The sequence below is a fragment of the Centroberyx affinis genome, unplaced genomic scaffold (genome assembly GCF_046629955.1).
Source record: "Centroberyx affinis isolate AG114_WGS23_722 - 3 ecotype Tasmania unplaced genomic scaffold, CSIRO-AGI_Caff_v1 ptg002479l_1, whole genome shotgun sequence".
NCBI classification, from domain to species: domain Eukaryota; kingdom Metazoa; phylum Chordata; class Actinopteri; order Beryciformes; family Berycidae; genus Centroberyx; species Centroberyx affinis.
The window spans coordinates 147,685-172,500 of NW_027280711.1; the positions used below are offsets into that span (position 1 = coordinate 147,685).

Sequence of the window (24,816 nt, forward strand, 5' to 3'; positions counted from 1 at the left end):
AGAGTTTCTGGCAATGAAACATGGTGGAAGGAGAGAAAAATCACTTCCAACATGTTTATGTTCTTCAGCAAAGACAAAGAGAAAACCCTCGACTGAGGGGGTACAAGTAGCAACATCAACAAGAAGCAAAGGGGTTTATGGGAAATGCGGCCTAACTGTAATTTTGAGAAACACTAACAAGCACTAACAATACCGCTGGCGTGTGATAGAGGCTACCAATCATCTCCACTATGGTCTCATTTGTTTACAGTAATTGTACCAAGGTACCACAATTAATTCAACAATGATATATTGATGTTTAAAATTTTATATATGGCACCTTTAATAACTGTGCCAAAGTTAAAAACTGAGTACGTTTTTTTTTTTTAGAGGCCACAGGGGAGCAGAGGACAGACTGTTGACTTTCATCAGCAGCCTCAACCTTGTTAGCAAGCTTCACCTGAACAGGTCGCAGGTCCAATTCCCCACTGACACTGACCTACATCAGACAGCCACCTAAAGAGCGCTGTGCCCTACTCCTACACACACACCTACACACACACCTACACACAACTGCATGTGCACCTGCATACAGTTTCTTTTTTTTGCACTTGCACACAGGCACCATGTGCACACACACACACACACACACACACACACACACTCTTTAAGGAGAGCAAGATAGAGGACAGTGATTTATGTTGGAGTTTCAGCCATTGTCTTTGCAGTCTGCTGGGTGTGTGTGTGTGTGTGTGTGTGGTAATGCATGTGTTTCTGTATAAATGGGTGCAGATGTGCGTGAGACAGAGAGAGAGGAAGTTGAAAGAGAGAGAGAAGGCAGTGAGACAGTGAGAGAGAAAGAGAGAGAGAGAGAGGTTTCAATGTAAGAATTTCATATGAGCTAATGTGTACTTTTATATAAGTATTTCCTATTCCTCAGCTATAGGAGCTTGTATTTACAAATTGATAGATCTGGGCTTGTATTTGCCTAATCTGAGGTAAAGGGATAATATACAGTAAGCTGACAGTTGATACATTTCTCCATGCGACAATGAAAGACACTGATCATGCTTAAAATCCGTCAATAATGTGCGCGATTAGGTTTGTATTCATGCTGACATCGACAGAGTATTGCTCCCTCTAGTGGTTCAAATCTTGATTTGGCCGTTTTCATATAATTGCAGAGTTTCTACATAGTAGGGTGATTTCACAGATGTGGGAGAAGCCAGCGCTGATTTGTTTCTTGAAAATTTCAGAAAAAAAGTGCAGCTGCAGTGGAAACAAGCGAAATCATCTCAAAGCCACTGGAATAATTTTTCACTTTTTCAGCCTCAAAAGGAGGTTTTGAGGCTGATTATGGGCATTTTTGCAGTGTGTGTTTACCAGATGACTAATGTAATGCCATGTTATTATTTCTGCTTTCGGTGTCATATACAGTCAAGCACATGCTGCAAATTTATAGATGTTTAAAAGGAAACTTTCCTTAGAAGGTCACAGAAAGCCGCCTTCTCTTAAAAATAGCTCTACATTTCTCTCTCTCTTTCTCTCCCTCTCTCTCCCCCCAGTCGTGACATTGTGGGATAGATGGTAGAATGCATTATTTATAGAATCTGGACGTGCACTCTCACACACTGTGTCAAACACACACACACACACACACACACACACACACACACACTTTGCACTCTAAGAGGAGCTCAAGGTCAATTTGATGAATTGAATTTGATTTGCTGGGGGAACAGGCGAGGAAGAGATGGGGGAAGGTGTGTGCGGGTGTGTCTATATGTGTGTGTGTGTGTGTGTGTGTGAACCTCCACACCAATGAAGCGATGCAGAGCTGAACCCCCTCAGCCAATCACATTAGAGTGTTGCTAAATGTGATTATATGCGTTTTTGAAGAGATGAGGTGAGGCTGGAACATCTCAAGGTGTCTTTTAGTTTCATTTAACCTCAGATCACACCGCTTTTTTTACACTTGATCCAAACGATACTATCATGGCTGCTGAAAATGTCATTCATTAGCGGGAAATAGTGTTTGATGTTGATATTAAGTCGACACGTCAAGATATGATCAAACGGGTTTGAGGAAAGGTGAAAGTACCCATCATGCATCTTTAACATGATTTACAAAGACTCCTCAGTCATCAACATACTACTGAACTACCTTGCAACCTATCACCTATGTTTATATCCACACAGTATTCCAGATACTGGCTAATATCCAATTAAGGTCTTATTCTGGATAGGCTGTTTCAGTTCACCATTAATACCTCCTGTCCAATATTCCTGCATCCATAGACATAGCAATAAACAGGATTAGAATTAGCATATCTTGCATCATTTGCATAATTTGATGCCGTTTACATACACCACATAATACACAGAATTCTTGACTATCCCAAATTGTGATGGGAAATTAGTGTGCATGTGAATATAGACAATGGCTGCTGAAAAAAAAAAAACATTTGCGCACTTTAATTTTTTTTTCTTTACTGTCCTGTATCTTTTGCATGTTGCAGCACGCCGTATTGCAAAAATGAAAAAAATTCCGTTGTCAGTATAGACACTGAAGGGATTAAAAATGAAGCACGTTTTGTATTCTTTTGCATCTGTCACTAAGCCTTAGTCAGGACTAGGCCGGTCACTGTCGTCAGCTATTTTAACGATTCAGCACTGTAAACATAAGCCGTACTGACAAGTCATAAATTGTCTTATCCAGAGAGCACAAACATTTTACCACTCTCTTGTGTCAGCAGACAGACATGATATAGACGAGTCAGTCACCTGCTCTTATCCATATCTGCATCCTGATTCAGTGTCTGCCTTCATTATTCATGACTTTTTTAAAGGTGCTATGTGAAGCATTTTTAAACCTCAATATATCATCGTCAAAATTAATCAATAGTGTTGCTTCTCAAAATTAAGACCACATTTCCCATAATCCCCCTTGCCTCCTGTTTCTTTTGCTTTCCTGAAGAAGATAAACATGTTAGAAGCGATTTTTCCATCTTCCACCATCTTTCATCGCCAGAAACTCTGAAAGCTTTAGCTCCGTTTGCTCTGGAAGAACAGCGCCCTCTCCCTGTTTTGTGCCGTAAAGCGATCCAGCAGATTTCCTGCCAAAATTGCCCCAGTGCTACACAATGTAAAATGCAGTGTAGAGGCTGGTAAAGGCTGACACTCTACTCGCCGATGGTCTTGCTTGATTTCAGTAAATGTACTAGTGTCTCAAAATTGATGTGAAAATGAATTATTGATGATAAATTGCTGCATCATCATTAACCAGAACCACTATATTCCAGGCAGAACCACTGCAGATTGTCTCCCACTTTGTTAATTAAACATGACTACATTTTTGCAATGTAATTCTGTTTGTTAATTTTAACTTCCCTCCCCACAAAAATGTTATAAAAATGTTAATTAAGTTCTACCATTGACTTGCTGTCCGTCTCTCTGCCTTTTCTGCTGTTCCTAGTCCTGGGCTGACTGCTGCCTGAGGCCTTCAGGGTTTGATTGAGCTCCATACCTCGGAGCCTAATATCTGCCTCACTTAACAGCCCCCTATTCTGTCAAACTAACAAACTTTTAGGAGTCGGGAAGTGCTGAGTCAGCGAGGAGGCACTCTGGGGCGGAAGCAATCAATGCGCAAGCATACTGCAGTGGTTCCTGAACTAAGGGTTGGGAGCCAAAGCGGTTTGCCAGCCTGTTTCATGGCCCCCACATGACAAGAGTACAGGTTAGGTTTAATAATTTGAACTCGGAGGATGAAGCAAAACTTAATCATGTTGAATCCCAGGTGGAGAATGTGGGCTACAGCGGTGGCTCACAAATTGTGGTCCAGGGAGCCCAAGAAAAACAACATACAGTTTAACTTCAAAATTACTTAATCTAAAAATGATCATAATGCAATATTAGTTAGAAGTCCTATCGGCAATAAGCAGACTAGATCCCTAGATAGGACTGAGTACGAAAGGCTCTTTGGTGAGATAATGGTTGACTAGCGCACCTGTAGGTCAAGAACATCAAGTTAACTTGGTAATAAAGTGAGGTTTCCATGCTTTCTATGTTAAGTGTTACATTGGGAACACTTCCACACCATGACAGCAATTACCAACTGCAACAAAAATCTGTGGAAAATAGTGGTTATTTAGGGATAAAAGGATTTAAAAAAAATCCTTTCAGTCTTAATGTTATGTAATGGCCTTCGCAGTAGGCGCTGCAAAAGTGAAGACCAAATCGTGCGCTCGCTAAAGTGCACAGAAAACTATTTTGAGTACACAACACAGCGAACGGGGCCAAGTCATGGAAATAGACCCAGAGCTCTTCCATTCCAGCCATTACGCATTCCCAACTGATTTCAAATGAGTTCCTGCTCCACAGGACAGAAAATGGCGAGTGCAAATTGCTAGCCATAATTGGCTTTCCAAAAGACAGTTTAGTCTGGCACCGTGTTCTGTTCCCCGCTGACTTCTAATGCAGCGGGATGATCTGTTGGACAGAGAGCCCGTCCCACGACTGGAAGGTCAGAGGCTGGATCCCCGGTGTCCATCCCTCAAGAACGATCCTCACGCAAGATACTAAACCGCTACAACACTTTCTAGCAGAGCTGTAGATGGCTATATAGTATGTCTCTTTCATTGGATGAAAGAAATACTATGTCTGACAGTGCAGAATTCTGTTTATTTCAGAGCCACAAATCTTTCTAGCGATGGCATTGTCTTGCTAGAATGTAACCAACAATTTAAAAATGTCATTACAAAGTGACAATAATATCATTTGGATGGAGAGCTTGTGAAACTGTGATGGTCAAGAGTCTCATTTGTGATTACTACAGCAGAATAACATGGAGCTGATATCACTCATTAATTTCTCTGCCCCACGATACGTATTGTCACATTTTTGTATCGCGATATATTGAATTTCGATATATCGTCCCACCCCTACTGTACCTAGATGACATCCCAGACTGATTGTCCACTACCAACCTCAACCTTCCACCAAGACAGCTCCAACAACTCAAACATGTGTGTGTGTGTATGCAGTATAATGTGTATCTAGGCCAGGCTGTTTCCTGCAGGGCTAAATCCAGGCGCCAGCTTGCACACAATATATAATACATTGTAATACATGCACTGCCTTGCAATCCATCCATGTCCATTGACTTGCAATAGGGTAAAAAAAGGGGGTTCTGCAGCAAGACGCCTCAGGGAAGCTCATCTTATCTCTTGCTTCATGGTAGAGTTTGGATTGTGGAACAGGCGTGACTATCTGTCTATCTCCTACACTGTATTGCCCTCAGCTCACTGAAGAGAGTAGTAGTGTAGGTTAAACAAGTACAGGACGCCTTTCTTTTTACTTTTTATATCTGATCCTCAGGCGTTTGAATTGACTTCATAGCACAACTCACGCCCTTCAAACGACAGAATAGACTGCATCTTGTGCGTATGTGTCATGTGTGTGAATCCAATGTTAAACGTATTCCGAACATTTCATTCTGCCAAACAACCTCCCATTTCCAAGCCGTCCAGTTTAACCAGTTCCGCTGTCAAACTTTGCATCAGAAAAGCCAAAAACCTTTATTCCTATTTCTGTACCATAAAGAGCTTGATGTACACCAGCAGGGCCGTTTGGAGTGAAACAGCTAAGAGCAGAGCTATTGTTAGAAAGAGTAGAGCCGGGTTTCTGCACTCAAGGAAAGTGCGACGCAAATAACAGCTCTTATTTTAATGAGTTATGCTGCCATATTGCTCGAGAAACATGGAAGTATACATGGAAGTAAGATTTATGCTGTGAGTGCATCAACATCACAATAGAAATGCTGAGTTCATGTACTTGCACATGATTGTAATTGCATACTAACAGAAATGCTGCATTTAGTCCCGTTTCCAATTGTTGAAATACTTTTGAACCGGCCGCGCTACAGTCGCTTTATCTACCTGGAAGTTCTTTTTTTCTGTCGCCATGACAACACGACAACACAGAATCCCGCGTTACTTGGCAACAGCCGACGGAGCGAGACTACGGCGCCAACATGGCTACCGCGGAAAACCGCAACGTCCAAACTCTGCGGATCAGCGGCTGCGAGTCCTGCTGCATCATCACAGCCTGACGCTGCTCTGGGTTTTTTTTCAAGCATCTGTAACCAAAGAAGCCTCAGAGGATTAGTTAATGCACTGGCAGCATCCCCTCTTTCACTGAGACTCTCTCGCACGCTCATGCATCAGCGAACGTACTCAGCAAAAACACTCGCAGGAAAAGTTAAGCAAAACACACATCCAAACAACAGCAAAGCGATGCCGAGGTAACAGGATGGCTTCGTTTTTTTTTTCTCCTACCCTCCAATATCTACCTGGCTTGGAGTTATAGTTTTATTCCTGTTGGACCAGAACCCCAATGAGAATTCATGTCCAGATCTCAAATCTCCACCAATGCTGAATAATTCTCCAACCTGCCGTTACACCCAAAGACATCATTCCTATCATTTGAATTTTAAGTTGATTTCTTGACCCTGCAAACATACACTTAGGATTTGGAATCAAGTCTCTATCTCTGTTGGTTTCATAGCTTGGCTACAAAACGATAATCCTCTAATGGCTGAAATCCCAGATCCACATCTCCACAAAATGTAATCAATTGTTCCTTGGCCCAAGGCCTCCCTGTCCACCAAGTTCCCTGGAAATCCATTTGTAAATTTTTAAGATATCCTGCTGACAGACAGGCAGACAGACAAATAAACGAAGCGTAATCACCTCGGTGGAAAAAAGACATAAAGCTATTGAGTCTCCAGGTCTGGTAACTTTTTTACTGCCTCTGTTCCCTCAGAGGGTTACATCACTTTTCTTTGCAGATCCCAGGTCAGTTGTAGGAGCTCTTTCCCTCCAGTCAGTTCAAGAAGTGAATTCTCAAACTCTTTTTCAAGGGGGGGGGGCGGTCCGAACTCAAGGTCTGAAGCAAGAGAGGACCATAATACAACATGATTGATTTAAAGGATAAGGCTGTTTTTTTTTTTAAATCATTGCTTACCATCAACAAATCCTATGAAAATAACAAAATCAGCAATGAATTTGTTTTGCCAACAAGTCTCATCCATGTAGCCGGTGCCCAATGCAGCCATGTCCCGGCAGCCATAGAACTCCATTGTATTAAAAAAAACTATTAAAAACACGTCACAGAGCCATGCTGTTGCTCTGGCAGCATATTTCATCATCACCATGCACCGGGCCGGCCGACTTTTTCCTCAAACAACTTAATAAGATGACCGTAAAACATGTTTTCCATCTCAGGAAAGTAGTTCCCTAGCACAGAAAATAGTCCCCGGCGTAATGAAGAATTTGTTCCCATTTGAATTCGATTTGGTAATAACTACAACAGCCTGATTTTTCGTGGGAACAGTTAGCGATTTTTAAAATGTAAACTATGTCTTTGTGAGCTGTATTTCACGGTTTTTAGCTTACAATTGGAGCCAATGACTTCCGGGTTGACGGCTAAAAACGGTACGTGGGAAGTCAGAAAGTAACGGGAGTAGAGCAAACGCATTGTTGATTTTGTTATTTTCATAGGATTTGTTGACGGTAAGCAATGTATTACAAAACACCAGCCTTATCCTTTAGAATATTTCACTAATATTGACGTATTGACCTACTGATTGATGGCTCGGCTGATCGATTGTTCGGCTAATTGCTTTGTTTCATTATCTGCTTTTTCCACAGGGGGCTGTTTAGTTATGCAGGACACTGTCAGCACTTCTACAGACATTTCTGTGCAAAGAGGTCACTGTGTTCTAGTGAGCCAACACGGACCAAACCCAGAGATAACCGGGATTCCCGCGAGATTTGTGTCAATGCATTGACAACATCATAATCATACATATTGTTAAATAGAAACACATGTATCACTCTCTCACCTTTAACTCACTATCACACACACACACACATCTCAAAGCTCCATACCCTAAAGTAGGCCCTTGCAACCTCCATTATTCATCTCTCCTCTAGACGCAGTACACACACACACACCCAACACTCTATCCTATACTGTATCTGTAACACATCTCTCCAGCACAGGCAGAGCACACACATACACACACACACACACACACACACACACACACACACACACACACACACACACACACACACACACAAGTCCGCAGTCCAGGAGGAGTGCAGTCAGTCTTGTGCAGAGCAGAGCCCGGTGCCTAATGCAATGCAGTTGATTTAAGAATTCATAGCGCAGACACGGGGCACAGCAGCACTATGCAGAACTAGGCAGCGCTGCCGTCCTCTGCATCCCAATGAGGGGCAGGGGCTCCACTTCAAAAACCACATCCCAGCTGGAACCGCCTCACACACACACACACACACACACACACACACACACACACACTCACACCCCTGTAACCTGGGACAATAGCTCGGCACCGCGGCTGCGTGACCGTGGGATTATTATATTCTGTATGCTGTAAAAAAAAAATCAACCGCATGTAGTTCGAAGGAGCCGGTGAGGGTGAGGGGGGTGGGGGGGTGGGGTGGGGGGGGGGCGTACGGTGCCGCTTTCCTGCACTTTCCCCCTTGAAATCTAGAGCTGACAAGGAGGATGGATTGCAGGGCTATAACGAGGACTAATTGGGGGATTAAATAGCAGCTGAGATAAAATACCGATGGTTAATACCTGGAGGCTTTAAAGGACAAAAGTGTCGCGGAGAAAAAAAAAAAAAAAAAAAAAAGTCGTGGAAAAAACGGTCGGCAAAATTAGACGTCTTCGTCGCCTCAGGTTCGCTTAGGTTGAAAAGCCTGAGCCTATGGGGTATCCGTTACTGTAGTTATGGGAGAACCTGGTAGTTCCAATTATGGTGATTTTCATGTTTTCACTTCAATTGAAGGATTACATGCTTAGGACTTGTAAAATCCTTTCAAACCCCATTGCATAAACTGAAAAATGCATGGTGGTCAAGCTAAAAAAACAAGGCTGCTTTCCCACTTTTTCCTTTTCTACTACTACTAGGCCTCCTCCTGCTACCGCTACGCCTGTTACTACTGTCCTCTTTCATCTGCAGCAGCCCTAACGTCTGTTAGTAGCCTTTATAGTGCGCTTGATGCAATGTAGTATCGGCCTTTAGGGAACCACTGGTCACACAGACACTTTGTACCGAGAAGCACTAGCCTGAGCGAACCTTTCTTTTTTTTGTGACAGTAGCAGAAATGCGAAACAACAAAACCACAAGCAGGTTTTTTTCCTCACTCCTGTCCTGATCGGGCTTTTCTCGAGGACTGTGTCGTTTCATGCTGCTGCCTTGAAAAGGGTTTTTTACAAGGTTGCAGAAGAGGGGAAGAGAGAGAGAGAGAGAGAGAGAGAGAGAGAGAGAGAGAGAGCCTGAAGTCGATAGTTTGGCGCAGGATGGATTATCCCCATCCCGTAACTACGAGCCCCGGTGCTAGTGCCTCCGCCTGCCTGCCTGCCTGCCCGCACGTCCCCTTTTAAATCCCTTTTGCACTGCAGTGGCGTTAAATCAACCTCCAGCCCCCGGGGCGGGACGACAACGGCGACGGCGACGACTCACCTCCCAGCGCAGCTTTCATTACAAAATTCATGATGAAGCAGTTCTGCGTTCCCTTCCTCCGGTGGCCACGTTATCAGGGACAGACCTGCAGCGAGGGGGGGAGGGGGGGGACAGAACACACAGGGCTGTAAGTGCTTCGCGAAAGACGGTCGGGACACACTGGTTTACCTTCATGGCAGAAGCGTGATGAGGGGGTGATGTGGGACTAGGATGTGTCAAAAGTGATATACAGTGGGTAAACTCTGACCTCCAGTTGGTAATCAAGGCAACCACCAATATGAGCGAAAACCAATTAGAAAATCCTGAATCGATGCTGTTTTTTTCCATGATCTCTACTATGATTTTACACCCTCTGTCAGCCTCCAAAGGCGGGTCAACTCCATTCCCGCAAGTAAGTAGAAGGCGGGTAAACTGGGTTAAGGTTTACCCGTCGTGTCGAGGCACCTGTGTCCTCGATTTCACAGCCATTGAGATTCATCACCTTGTGCGGGTTTCTGCTGACGCCGCCCGGCTGCCTGTGATGTATTCTCATGGAAATAACGCGCCGGATAAAAGGACAGAGGAAGAAGAAGGAAAAAAAAAAAAAAGGGTCAAAGATGAGCGAGTAGAGGCATGTTTTTTTTTTTTTTTTTGCGTCAGCAGAGAACATTACGTCAACAATCTCCAAGAGCGTTGCATGGGCTGTACAGCAGGCATCTGGGGTTACTTTGCACCGAAGACAAAGGGGAATTATTATAATTATTATTATTTAAAGACGGTACTCATGGGATATCCCATGTGAAGAGATAGGCTATTTCCAAAGGGGACTTACAGTGTGTCTGTGGTTCTCAATAGTGAGTGTATTGTGACCTTGTGGTATTTTTCTATTTAAAACTTCTAATATTTAATATTCCTATAATATTCCTATAAGGACTTATAGTTTGTCTGTGGTGCTCACTAGTGAGTTTATAGTAACCTTATGGTACTTTATGGTATTTTTTTTTTTAATCTCCTATGGTATCACTATAATATTCCTATGATATTCCTATAGGGTGTTATGTGATACTCAATAGCTTTTCATACTTTATTCTTTAGATTTCTTAAGGCATCACTATAATATTCCTATAATATTCCTATAGAGACTTTGTTGTCAATGTTTCTGTAGAAGTCAGTAGTGAGTTTATAGTGACCTTGGCATACAATATAGGCTATTTTCTTAATCTCCATTGGTATCACTATAACATTCCTATAATATTCCCTTTTTTTTTTATAGCATCCATCACAAATCTATCATAGGATTACTATAGCATCCCTACTGCAGAGGAGAGGTGTATAGCCTAAACCTGAGAAATCCTTGTGAAAACTTGGTGTGCTTATTATCATCGGGTAACGTTCATCTCTCTCTCTCTCTCTCCCTCTCTCTCTCTCTCCCTCTCTCTCTCTCTCTCTCTGCTCCCGAACTTGAAATGTGCACCAGCCGATCGCCGTTTAAATCATTTCTCCCCCCTTTTTTTTTTTTTTTTTTTTCCCTTCTTCCTCGTCACCATCATCTGCAGCAGCAGCAGCAGTGGCGGCAGCATCAGCATCAGCATCAGCATCCTCCAGCTCCAGCATGATTTTTTTTTTTTTTTTTACCTCAAATGAACCCTGGGCTTCTTCTTCTTATAGCGAGTTAACCATCATCACACCAACCCTTTTTTGGGGGGGTTTCGCGGCGGTGCGACGCAGCATTTTTCTTTATAGCACAAATACAAGTGGGCAACTCCTCTGCCCCCCCTCCCCCCTTCTCCCCCCCCCCTAGTCCCGTATATACCCCATATGCCTCCTGTATTTCTGCACCCACATATGTAAATATATTAACGTGGCATCTTTGGCGCACATTTCCATCCTATATTGCACAGAAATGCTTTACAAAAAATGTCGATTTTTTTTTTCCCACACATGCGGCTTCCAGATGATACATGCCATATACACTATGTTATGAAAAGTGTATGCATATGCAAAATATCTGGGGATCGGCATCCTTTACCAAGTGCACCGCTCATCCCCGCGACCCCCCCGCCCCGTCCCGTACAGTAAAACCACCACACCAATACCAGCAGCACTCGTCTTCCTCTCTGGTTGTATACAGTGTTTGATCCGGCATCATTTACCTTTTTTGCCTTTTCGGATCCTCCTCGATAGTCTTTACAGCTCCAAAAAAAAAAAAAGAAGCCTCGTCGGTCGTGTTTATAAGCCCTCCCTCTGCTCCTTTCCTTTACGCGTGGGGTGGGGGTGGTGGTGGTGGTGGTGGGGGATAGAAACGGGAATCAAGTTGTCGCTCGGAACGGAGGGATTCTCTCGCTTAACGGTGCGGCGGCTCAGTGTGCAGACATGCCGGTTTGTGTCGGAGTCGGGGGCTGCAGCGGCGGGAGGAAGAAGAGAGTCTGTTCCTGCAGGAGGAGGATGAGAGGATGCGAGGGGAGGGGAGGGAGCGGAGGGAGAGAGAGAGAGAGAGAGAGAGAGAGAGAGAGAGAGGGAACTGCAGTTGGCTACCGCGTTCCTCCTAAGATGATGCTGATGATGGCAATCACACGTGCTCTCTCTCTCTCTCTCTGCCTATCTCTCTCTCTCTCTCTGTTTCTGTCCAATTCAAATACCTTTTTATTGCAATTTGTCTATTGTATATCAAGTCAGGTAATATTACAAACATGTTAACAGATCAGATGACTTCTAGAAATTATGAATTCACAAAAAGGAAAAGATATCAGCAATAATGTCATTCAAATATGAATTCAGTTCAAATCAAATTGTCCTCCGTCTCTGTTTTTCTTAGGTTGGTATTGATAATCAAAAATATAATAAATTCCTCATTACTTGTTACTCATTTCCAAAGTAATATCATTAGCAGTGTTTCTCATTACTCATTATAGGGGAGACCAGGGCATGTTGTCACACTATTTAGTCATTGATGTATTTCTCAGCAGTGCCTCACTGATATACAATATATATACATATATATATTCTAGCTAGATTAAGGTATTCTCTAAAAACAGCTTTTTTACATTTTGAATAATTTACTGGAAGCAAAAGTTATTACTGATGAAATACCACTTGACAACTTGTGACAACATGTCAGGGCATGTTGTCACACATGACAGGCATGTTGTCACATAGGTAAGTATGCTGTGTTCACGCTCAATTCCATTTCCTTTGAAGTATAAATACTATAATAACATGAAAAACATGCTCTTGTATTGAAAGCAACATACTTCATCTCAGAAATCAACACCCACCACACTCCAGGTAAAATATGCTGTCCCTGGGATCCTGGGACGCACAGACAAACATAAATTTTGATACAATTTCTATACATGTAATATATACATTGATGTTTTATGATGTAAAGTGGCTTCTTAGATACTTAAAGAAAACAGTAATAATAGTAATCTACCCTCTGTGGCAGTATGTGAGGGTCATCCAGCAGTGAGGCCACTTTGCTACAATCATAATCCAAAGGTTTGTGGGTTCAAGTGCCAAACTCATATTTAGTCAGAAAAGAATGAATATAAAGCCCAACCAAAACAACAACAACAATGTTATGACAACATGTCCTGAAATCAATGTAACAACATGCCCCAACCAGGCATTCCTGACAACAGTCCCTTCCCTGAGCACACAGCTCGACTAAACAATTCAAATTGATGATCAGGTTATAGCTGACTCTTGTTTTTATGTGTCGCGAAGTATAATTATTTGGATTCCTTTATAAGAAAAAAATGAGAAGCGAAACACTCAAATTTTCAATGTTAGAGTTATAGAGTGTTTTGACGTAGACTGTTGCATTCAGCATAGGTAACTTCTTATTAAGAAAGTAAACATTTGGCTCTAAAATATTTAGTTTCAGAAATAAAGCCACTGAGACAACTTACCCATGTGACAACTTACCCCGCTCTCCCCTACTACTATTCTGTTACACCCCAAAACCGGTGATTGCATCCTCTCTTCCCTTCAAAAACCAGGATCAGTCAGTTTCCTCTCCTGCAAATGATCAGGAAACCAAACCGTGTTGGTGTTGTTGTTGGTGTTCTTTTTACTAGATAAAATCAAAGTAGTGGGCCTACTTTCACCATTTCTCATCAAATCAATGGATGAGGGATGGGTAATAATATAGGGATTACTCAACTTCAATCTGACATTTAGTGGAGGTAATAAAAGAAGCAGCTTTTCTTTTTATTAGTAACTTTCATTGTACATTATTACAATGAAAACCCTTTGACATTCCCACCAATTAGCATTTTAATTCTTACCTTTACTCTGACCTGTCCACTCTGTCCAGCATCCATTATGGGATATATTTTTATGCAAAACTCCCCCAGGGAGCAGCTATTGGTACTAGGAACACCTATGGCACTGGTTTGAATCATTATTATTACTGGAAGGCTGCTGGTTCCAATCCCCGGACCGGCTGGGAAAATGAGGTTAGGGGAAAAAATTAGTAACACTCTCCTCCTCTCCCTCAACAATTACTGTCCAGGAGCCCTTGAGCAAGGCACCGAACCTCAGTGGCCAACAGTGGAAAACGGTGGTTGTACTGGGCAGCTCTTGGCAGGGTTGGGTCCATTCGTGAATTGAATTGAGAATGCATGGTAAAGTCCAATTCAATTCCTGGAGTTGGAATTGGAATTGTACCAAGCTCTAAGAAAACACAATTGGAATTGACTGAATCCATGAAATTCCACTTCTAAAACTGGTGATCTCAGATATGGGGTAAGAAAAAACATGGAATTTCACAGAATGTCACTGAATTCAATTCAACTTCCTGAAATTCCAATTCAATTCCAACTCTGTTTCCTGAAGGTTTTCCAAATTCCAATTCCTCAGCTGAATTGGAATTGACGAGTTCATTCATGACTTGACCCCAACCCTGGCTCTTGGGTATGAATGCGTCTAAATGTATTTCAAGTCAGGGAAGACGCAAAAGGTGATGCAGAAAAACCAGATGTTTATTAAAATATGTAAGACAAGAGCTTTGGCGGTGAGCCCGTCGCAGGAAATAATTTATGGTGGATAAAACCCTATCAATTAATTAACTTCTGGAGATTTCCCCAGAGGAGCCGTAGACGGGGCCTCGATGCCGGTGGCACGCGCTGAAATGACAGCAAGGACACGTATCAGGTAGGCGAGCTTAAATACCGTCCAAAGAGCAAGATCATTGGCTGACAGGACGCCCGCGCAGATAACCGAGGGTGCCCATTGGATGACGATACTTGTGAGCCAGAGACCCGGCGTGCAAAGAGAGAGAGCGAGAACGCGCGAGAGATCGTCTTCCTGATTGAACGTGCTAGACCGTCATCTAAACTTTCCCCGGCTAAATAATGGGTTAGAAAATACGACTCTAGACAACACTCTTGGTTGTTACCTAGAAGTTAAAGAGTCATTGACTTTCCTTGCGTCGTGTTCTTCACAGGTCCCTACTGGCTGATTTGAATGTAGCGTCTAACTCACATTATGCACCTTTTGATCTGGCTGGTACGCTACCTCATGCTGGTGTCTTTGATCATAACAGGAGACGGCATGCGAGAAAGACGGCCAGTCAGCATTCTCCTAAGATGTGCCTTCAAAGCCTCGGGGGTCCTTTCGTGCTTTCATGATTCAAATGTTGTCTAAAGAATCTACTTGGGATGCATAGCCTACTTAGTTTCGACTTTTCTGTATTGAGCCCCGCTCTGAGGCAAAAACAGTTTCCAGGGAATAAACGCTGACACGATGCGCTTACCGCTTCGCGCCTCACAGCTCTTTTAATTGTGTCTGTACCTGTGGAACCGCAGATGCTCTTCAAGCTTTCATTCTCCATCTCTACCTTTATTCTGTTGTAGTGTTTGATTCTGACAGTTTTGCTTTTTTCATAGACTATGTCAATAGATAAATGCTAGTGTGTAAACAATAGCTCAACAATAGCTTGTCAACTTTCAGATTATGTCCTGTCTCAAATCCTCTCAGTCCTCAGGCTTCTTAAAATCAAGATTTTGCATCGCAGGGGATACAGTGAATCAGTCAGTGAATGTATACAAACCTCAGAGGCTAGATGTATATATTTCTGGCAAGTAAAATCAAGCCCTAACCTTAATATTTCACCTTGAGCCGACAGACTGGGTAGCTGTAGTGGTGTAATGTTAGTTGTCTCATGTTTCCTTCAAAAATGTTTTCTTGGCAGGGTGGAAAAGACTCGGCACCAGCACTTAGATAATATGACGCTACAGCTCTCCATTGAAATCAATATAAAAGATTTGTGTTGGAGGGTTGGCAACTCGTTAATGCACACCAAATACGTGATGATGTGAGGATGAAATCCCTTGGCGTGGAATGACAGCCCCCCCTTGTTTGTACTAATAAATAAATGCATCACCCGTTGGTAAAGCTGCAATAGGCAACTTTGCATGTTAGCAGGTCCAAATGGCCAAATGGTGAGAATACAGGGTCTCAACTAGTGTGGATGGGACACTCTTCTCTACTGAGTCTTTGTGATTTAGGCTGATAAAACGGCTGGATTTTTTTCATAACAATCCTGCCAAGTGCCGCTTTAACTGGCTTCAGAGTAATTGCTTTTGGGAAGAGCAGAGTACACCTGCCCATCGTTTCCTACCTTGTTACATCTGAACGTATCACCAACTGGGCATAACATGGGAGACATTTGATGATGGGGCCTGAAAGGGAATGGTATCCTGGAATCCTGGGAATGGTATTTATAGATTTAATGGGGGAAATGTTAGAGAAAATAAAATTTTAGCTTCCCTGCGGTTAAATGTGAACCATCAATCTCAACCACCAATCATCCACTGACCGGTGTGTATAGAAGAAACAGGTGTGTGTGTGTGTATTATATACCCTATATGTCTATGAAAGGTGTGTGTATACCCTATATGTCTAGAGAAAAAGGTGTGTGTATACCCTATATGTCTAGAGAAAGAGGTGTGTGTATACCCTATATGTCTAGAGAAAGAGGTGTGTATGTATACCCTATATGTCTAGAGAAAGAAGTGTGTGTATACTCTATATGTCTAGAGAAAGAGGTGTGTGTATACCCTATATATCTAAAGAAAGAGGTGTGTGTATACCCTATATGTCTAGAGAAAGAGGTTTGTGTATACCCTGTAGGTCTAGAGAAAGAGGAGTGTGTCCTATTTATATACATGAGCAAGCAAGGCAACAGAAGAGTGAAAGGGTGTCAACTTGGCATCAATTACACATGGTCAGTAGTAAGGTCTGAATTAACTATTCACATGCATCTTCCTCTCTTACACACACACACACACACACACACGCTGTAGCAATCTTTGTAAGGGTGACTGCATCTTGGCTGGCTTGGCATGCTGTGTGCGCCCCACTGTCTCTCTCTCTCTTTTTCTCTGTTTCTCCCTTACATTCTCTTTCTCTCACCCCTAATAAAAAGGACGGAATAAAAAGAACGAGGGACTCAGATCACCAATTTAACTCTAATTCTAACCCTAGCCCAAACCTACAACTCTAACATAAGCTTTTTTTTTTTTTTCTGTTGCTAGAACGTCCTTGCTCGTGAATCCCCAGCAATATCGCTATACTTGCACACTCATACGGCTGGTGGTGATGCAGGCAGAGAGCACGCAGAGAGCCAAGGGGAACGTGAACTGCTGTATGTCCCATCCATTAATCAAGACACAGGAGGCTGTGTCCAGTCGACACACTGTGACACACACATCCATCACCTTGTTTACAGCCTGGAAACCCTCAACAGCAACACACGCATGCTCACACACGCACATACACCCAGCAAAGGCTCTGTGGTTGTCCTCTTAATGCCCACCATCACTGGCCTCCACAGATCATAGTTCATCACAGTTCCACAGATCATAGATCATCATTTATGTTGTTTGATGTTCTGTCACTGATGTGGAGTCTCCTTTTTAAGGTCAGAAGTGTAAATATTGCAACAGTAGGCTAAAGTTAGCCTTTTTATCTACATTGTAATGTAGGTTTCACATCAAGGATGAGTATGAGGCAAAAATGCTATAGATTATGGGCCTTTATTTGCTTCCATGCTGGGGTTAAATCATGTTAATCATGTGCCTTGTAAACTAGACCAACTTTAGGTTACTGTCCATATCCAAATGCCTCTAATTGTATTTCCTTATACCTTTCACTTGATGATTGCCACGTCGTCTTAACAATCCCATGCAGACTTCAGATGCGTGACACTGAAAAATAAACAAACAATTACAATGAATGCCTTTCGAAAACCGTATGAACATTTTATACTAAAATATGTATGGCGGTGCTCCACGGGGACTGCATGCCATTTTCCAAAGGTCAAATTAACATAGCGCTGCTGTCGTATGAAAATATTGCTGCGGTTTTGCTGTTTTTCTTTTTGCTCTCACCAAAAGCCCCGTCTTGATGTTAGTTGTCTCAGTGTTAATTATATGTAAATTGCGAAGTAAATTTCATGACCCTAGGTCCATGGAACCTGTTCAAGACATATTCTGTGATAACATACTAATACATGGGCTTCCATTGGAAAATAAGGATTATTTACAGGAACCGTGAAAAAGCATTACGTCTTGGAGCTACAACATATGAAAAAAAAAATGTATGGTGCACCTTTTGCTTTTGCTGCTTATATATCAGAACTATCAATATACAGATTAATTCAGTTATGTGTATTTTAGATAAACAGCTTTGCTGCATACAGAATGGACCGTTGATGTAGTGGTAAATAAAAAGGTGGGTAAACTATGGCCTCCAGTCAGTGATCATCATAAGGCAAGTCTTCAATTCAATTCAATTCAATTATGCTTTTTTCCTTAGAAGACCCTCTCCTCATATTAATTACTTACTATAGTATGAATTTATGTCGTCATCATTATGCCTAAAAACGTGGGTAAACTCTCTTCTACTGTTGCTCCACCACAAAGAGGAACTGTTAACAGCAATACAGTGCAGCATGGGTGTTGGACGTCTGCCATCGCTACACACAGTTGCAGTCCAATGAAAGGTAGATTATGTCACACAACAGCAAGTTAGTGCCTCTGCGCTATTTCTTGAGGCGGCACATAGCAAAAGGCAAAATACCCGGAGCAATTTAGATGGCTGCAACACTAGATCCTCGGTGAATGGCCTTTTTAAATTCCTGCGAGCATTCCCTATGAGTGCATTCATTCACAGTCACCTGCTGCCAGAGCTGTAATATCAGACCTAGTGGCGGCAGATTGGTGTATTACTAAGTCTACTATTGCACCTGCTGTGTTTCATAGATGCAGCATCACGTATGAATACTGTGCACGGGTTCCCTGAGGTATAATTTACCCCATTATGGCACTCTGCTTCTGACATGCGCTCACACACACACACACACACACACACACACACACCATCCTTCATTCATGAAACTCTCATACTGTACGTTCTCTTCTTGCATTCATTCTAAAGTTTTGTGCTTGCATTTGCATGGTATATCTGTGTGTTTATATTGTTATGATAATTCTATTTTAGTCTTTTTAATCTTCTTTTCCAATGAACAGAAAATATAAAGAGACTTTTTAGATCCTCGGTGTTGCAGATACATGTAAACGCGTCCTGAAATCTCTCCTAAACGTCTTTGAGTTATCCTCCTACAGTACAGGATTAAATCTGTGCAAGCGCATGATTCATGCATGAGGCTCATTGTTGCGGTCTCTCTCATTTATCATTGCTGGGTCACCTCTGTACACCGTGGAGGATTTAGTCAAATATAACAGGACAGGTGGTGGGCAGGTAATGTTTGTGTTGTCCCTCTTTTTATTCCTCCAGCAATCGATAGTTACTAAAGAGGGACACAAGTTGTGCTGACAAAGGGACAGTTGTGCCGCCCCCCTTCACCCCCTGCCTATATCACCTCTGCCTGATGAAGTATCAACTAACAAGACATGCAATAGGATATATAAGAACTCAGTATCAAATACCATGCTCTGTGATATCCTTAGCCAGCAGAGCATCATCTAAATCCCATGGGGACGGAGGCGGTTTGAAGCAGGTCATTGTTTGGCCATCTGAAATGCCTTGAAATACCCAGGCAAAGCGTATTCTGAAGATAAACCACGCAGGCATATGCATCCAAAAGCATCCTGTGAGGTCTGATATGCAGCTGAAATACCTTTAATCACACACACATACCTTTATATCATCGAAGGTATAAAGCTAACAGGACACTTGGGATTGGAAACAAACCGCCGAAGACACCAAAGACACAGTTCTGAAAACAAACTAGTAAAATCTGGGGATGAGAATGTGCTTCTTCCCAAAGCAGATGTCATCAGTTGTGAGGCAGGGCTTGAGGAAACAGAGCCACAGTTGTAGGACCAGTAACACCACCTTGTAGCTTTGGTCCTAACTCTACAGAACTGCACCACAGATGTAGATTTCTATTGTTTGCCACACAGGGAGGTAAACATACAGACACTTAACCCAGGTGGGACTCGAACCCACAATCCCCAGCTCCGGAGGCTGATGCCTTATCCATTAGGCCACTGGGTCTTCTTCTTTACATGAGTTTGTAGTAGAACCCAGGTTGTCAGAGTAGAAGGTAGATGTATCTGCCCATCATCACCTCCAGACTTCTGCTCTTCACCATGCTATTTCAGTGTCAAACTACTGCCTGTTTCTAGTGATGTCTCCTCCATGTAATTCCCTCCACGTATTTCTCTCACTTTCATGCACGGAGCACGTTATTCGCATTTTGAGACGTTGTGCTCATGTCACAAAAGTCTATGAGACCAGGGCTAAGGTGGAATGATGAATGCACAATGACGCCTATGGTTGTTGATACAATTTGGTTTATGAACTGCTGAGCGGGCCGTTTCCAAGCCAGCAGGGTCAGCCGTCCCATTAGCCTGTAGACGTGAAGACCAATAGCAGGGTTAGAAATATTTCGGTGTAATGTTTTGAACTGAGTGTGAGCCTAAGTGTAGATACAGGATAGTATAGATCTGGTTAGTGTGGGTCTAATTCAACCAAAGATCTGTAATGGGAGGTGCCTTCTTGATAAATCTAATGACATCATCCTTTTTTCTAATCTAAGCCAGGTTTATATACAAAGGATACTTACGCTGAAATGATCATGCATAATGTTTTGACAAAGAACCAGTCTGATCCACTTGCAGTTGCATCACTGATCCACAACGCTGCAACTCACACAATGTAGATCAGTGGTTCTCAACGCGGGGTCCGGGGACCACCAGGGGTCCTTGAGGGGGTTGCAGGGGGTCCCAGGCAAATTGATGAATTATTAAACCTCTGCATTATTTCATTTACAAGAAGTTAACATGTAGAAGAATGACTGTTTTGATCATAGTTTCTCTGTTATCTCTCTACCTACAATACAGATAGTCATTGAATTCTGGACAAAATCATATCTAACAATAAAGATATTCTCAGATTTGGGTCCGAGAGACAAAATCTCATCAAATGGGGGTCCGTGGCTCTAATGTGGACTAAATTAGGGTCCGTGATATGAAAAAAGTTGAGAAACGCTGATGTAGATGATGAGATTCGGAAACTTCACTCATCTGAAAATTCAAAAGAGACTAATGTGTGTCTTGGTCTAAAGGCGTGAATTAACGGGATGCATTTTCCTATTGCTTTCATGTCATTTGCATATATTTGTGTACTATACTTGCATTCAGTAGACCTTTCAGTTTGGATTTCTGAGGTTTGAGGCTCTATTGCAGTAGTAGTAGTAGTACTACCTACTACAGCCAATGTCTATACTAAACAGACGGGCACAAATCCATTTTCATCGCACTGGGAACAAACAACTATTTGAGCCTCTGCAGATATTTTGAGAAGTATAAACCTGTTACTGGAACAGCTTCTGTGTTGAATCAGTACACTGTAAAGTGGTTGGTCCTGTATTGTCTCTGAAATTTAGACATGGCTCTCCTATTGTACAGTACATTAAGATTCAAATCACATGATCTATGCTCTGGAAGCACAGTATTCACCTTTTAAAGTCCATATTACAATGTTAATGAGTTAACAGGAAAAAAAAAAAAAAAAAGACTAAGTTGAACTCTCTGTCCTGGTGCTCATATGCTTTTGCCCATAGGACGTATCAACACCATCATTTCCTCTATACTGTAGTGGGTCATATTCCTCTGTCTGAAGGGCACAGTGGCCTCTGTCAGCCTATTCTGTTGGAGTCAGAGGGGAGGAGTCGTTAGCTTTGGATATTAGTCTGCTGTCCATCATCCCTGCTGCACTCTGAGATCCCCCGAGAGGGAGAAAGAAGCGGGGGGAGAGGAGAGAGACGGAGGGAGGGAGAAAAGGGCAGAGGGATTGCATGTGATTGTTTGAGTGTGTGTGTATATGTGTGTGTGTGTGTATGTGTGTGTATGCACGTGTGTGTGTGTGTGTGTGTGTGTGTGTGTGTGTGTGTGTGTGTCCATCAACCCATAGAGGACCTCTGAAGTCCTCTAAGTAGACAGAGGGAGGTGTGTCCTGCTCTGCTCTGTTCTCTATCGTTCTGACAGGGCTTGCACTGCTGCAATGCGTAAAGGCTTCACAGATTCATGGCTTCATGCAGTAAGCAGACAGGCAGAGAGACAGGCAGACTGACTGAAAGGCTAACTGGGTGACTGATTAGCTGGCTGACTGAGTGACTGCCTGGTTGACTGGCTGACTCAGGGATTTGTGTATTAATGGAGGGTTAGGGTTAGATTAACCGGCTGGTTAACTGGTTGACTAGCTTGGTGTTTGAGTGTAGAAAAAACAGAGATACTGTAAAAGGTTGTTGTGGTGTGGCTGTAGATGCATTCAATAACGTTCTAAGTAAAAATGAATAGTCTGCTATGGCAGATTTGTTTCCAAATGTGGGTTACTGTGACACAGTAAACTGTAGCTCTTCTACTACAAAAAGTCGTAGCTCCCAAATTTCTGGAGCTGATCCTGACTGATTCCAGTTGTGGGCGTCGCTGGAATCGACTCGACTAGATTGATCCATAGTAAGCTACATTTCAGACTGCTGTGTGTATGCGGCACCCAAAAGGCTTTGGTAACTCTTTTGTGAGGGAAAAGCCGAAAGCTACTTCACTCAAATTAAGAAATCTGAATAATTTTGCATTCATTTTCCATGAATTTACCTTGTCATGAATGAATCTTTCCATCTCCACCATACCTCCCTAATCCATGCTCAGTAGTATCATCTTTAAGTGAATAAATTCACACTGTGGAGGCAGTATACACAGGCAGTTTCTCCAACAGAGTGAGTAACTACACGCCTGGTCCTTTTTGAAGTGCTGCACTTGTAAATAAGATTTAAGATCTTATTTACTCTGAAGATGAGACTAAATTACCTATTAAGATGGAAATTTTTCCAGTCCAAGTGGTATGCCTATTGACCAGTTAGCTATTTTATGTACACAGACAAAAAAATCATTGGTCAAAAAAGTCAACCCTCCTCCACTAGTTGTAGATTGAGAAGAGTCAGTTAACCTGAAGAAACAGTTGTTGTTGTTTTTTACTTTTTTAGCTAACTAGCAAGCTAATTTAGCAAAGCAACTTGATAATATTAAAATAACAACTTTTAGTATTTACTAGCTACTGACCATGTACCGTTAGCTACTGCACAAATCTGTTTACAACAAAACCTTGACAGTTAGCTGACCAGATACTATGGTTAGCTAGTAAACAAGCTGACATTATCTAAACACAAAATTGGCCTAGATGTGATACTGTATATCAGTGGTGGCAAGTCAGAAAAAAAAGATGAAGAAGAAAAAGAATTAAGTACTAAACAGCAATTGCCAGAAATAATTAATTAAAACAAGAATTAAAATAGAATACAGACAGTTCAAGTAAAAGCAAACCTAAAGTTTTAAAAAAGTGTTTTAAGGGAGGACACTGTTGGCAGGTCACTGCAGAGCCAATGGTCCTGGTGGAGCAAGCTCCATCACCTTTAGTCTTCAGCATGGAGTGTGGAAAGACCAAAAGCCAAAGTGCAAAATTTGAACAAACCATGCTGTTGTTGGATGAAAACCTTGTATCTCCAAAATGTCAACTTTTCAGGAACTAAGAAAAGCCTTGTTTTTGGCTTGCTGACAATGTATTTTTTAGTTTATCCAAAAAAAGGTTTCATATAGAGTTTTCTCAACCCATAGAGAAGCATGTAATCCTTCAATTGATGCTAAAACATGAAAATCACCAAAATTGGAGTTGTGAGGTTTTCACCTGACTGGGCTGATATGTACAAGAGCTAGCCATATTGTGGTGTCAAAGATCATTCCCTCCCTGAAGTCCAACAGCAGGGCAAAGGGAGTAGTGAAGGAAGCGGCCCAGTGTGAGAACTGGAACCAGTCCAATGTGGAGAGAGGATGCTTGCATGTACCTTAAAAGATGACAAAGCATATAGAAACAAGTGTATAAATGTGATGCTATATCCCCACTGGCCCTTGGTAAGTGGGACAAAAGGCAAGGGAGGGAGCAGCCCAGACGCTGAGTTGTACTAAAGCCAAAGTGCAGCTTCATGTTTGCTCAAAGTGCAGCAGGTATAGCAGGACAATCATTATCGTGCCCTCTCTCGAGGGTAAAAGAGGACCAAGCATCCCAGCCTGGCCCTCCCCAAATGGAGGACAGAGATACGCCAGACTCATAGTCAGTGCGTGTCCTGGAGGTGCCCCGGTGGTCCAGTCCCTGGAGGATAGTGTTTGCTTGGGAAAGCGTCCATGTGCTGCGACTGCAGGGTGTGAGCCCTGCACATCCTCCTCCTGCCTTCACTCTCCTCTGTATCTTCCCCCGTACCTGTCTGAAATAGGAATAAAATACTGCAGGAGGCTGGGCCCCCCACTCTCCTCTACAAAAAACAGTTGGAAGGCGTCCAGAGTGTAGTGCATCATGCCCTAGAAAGCTAGTGCAGTAGAACTGTCACGGAGCAATGCAGGAAAGAGAGGAACGTGACAGCACAGCGTGAGCTGGATTCACACCCACCTCACAACCAAAGACGAGTGTAAAACTAGTGTAGCGGATAGCGAGTGCAGAGATTTAGATTTCGTGAAGTAAATTTGTGGTACAATTTTAGTATATAGCCTTCAACTGAATCTCTAATAATGTTGTGGTCAGGAGTGGCCTCCCCTGCTAGCCCTCGCAGGGTCAGACAACGCTAGGGAAGGAGCTATCCGAAGCAAAGAGCTGGAATTGTGGCTGGAGTGCAGCCAGAAGACTATCATATTCAATACATTGTGACTGAGTAACCTTGTCCTCTAGATCCTTATGTGGGACAAAGGAAGTATCCCATTTTAAGAACTGGATTGTGG

General features: G+C 42.6%; 1 protein-coding gene and 1 non-coding gene across 2 annotated transcripts in view; both read right to left on the reverse strand.

The window, feature by feature from the left end:
- cplx2a (complexin 2a) overlaps window positions 1–15,353 on the reverse strand; it is a 31,557-nt gene extending 16,204 nt beyond the window's left edge. Inside the window, exons 1-2 of the mRNA XM_071534041.1 lie at window positions 15,314–15,353; window positions 11,779–11,949 (exon numbers count right to left, since the gene is read on the reverse strand). Coding sequence (XP_071390142.1) covers window positions 11,779–11,949; window positions 15,314–15,353 — 211 coding nt within the window. The remainder of the gene's footprint in view (window positions 1–11,778; window positions 11,950–15,313) is intronic.
- A 4,618-nt stretch (window positions 15,354–19,971) lies between these two features.
- On the reverse strand, window positions 19,972–20,044 carry trnar-ccg (transfer RNA arginine (anticodon CCG)). Its single transcript has one exon. It is a non-coding gene; the product is annotated as a tRNA-Arg (tRNA).
- Window positions 20,045–24,816: the final 4,772 nt, after the last annotated feature.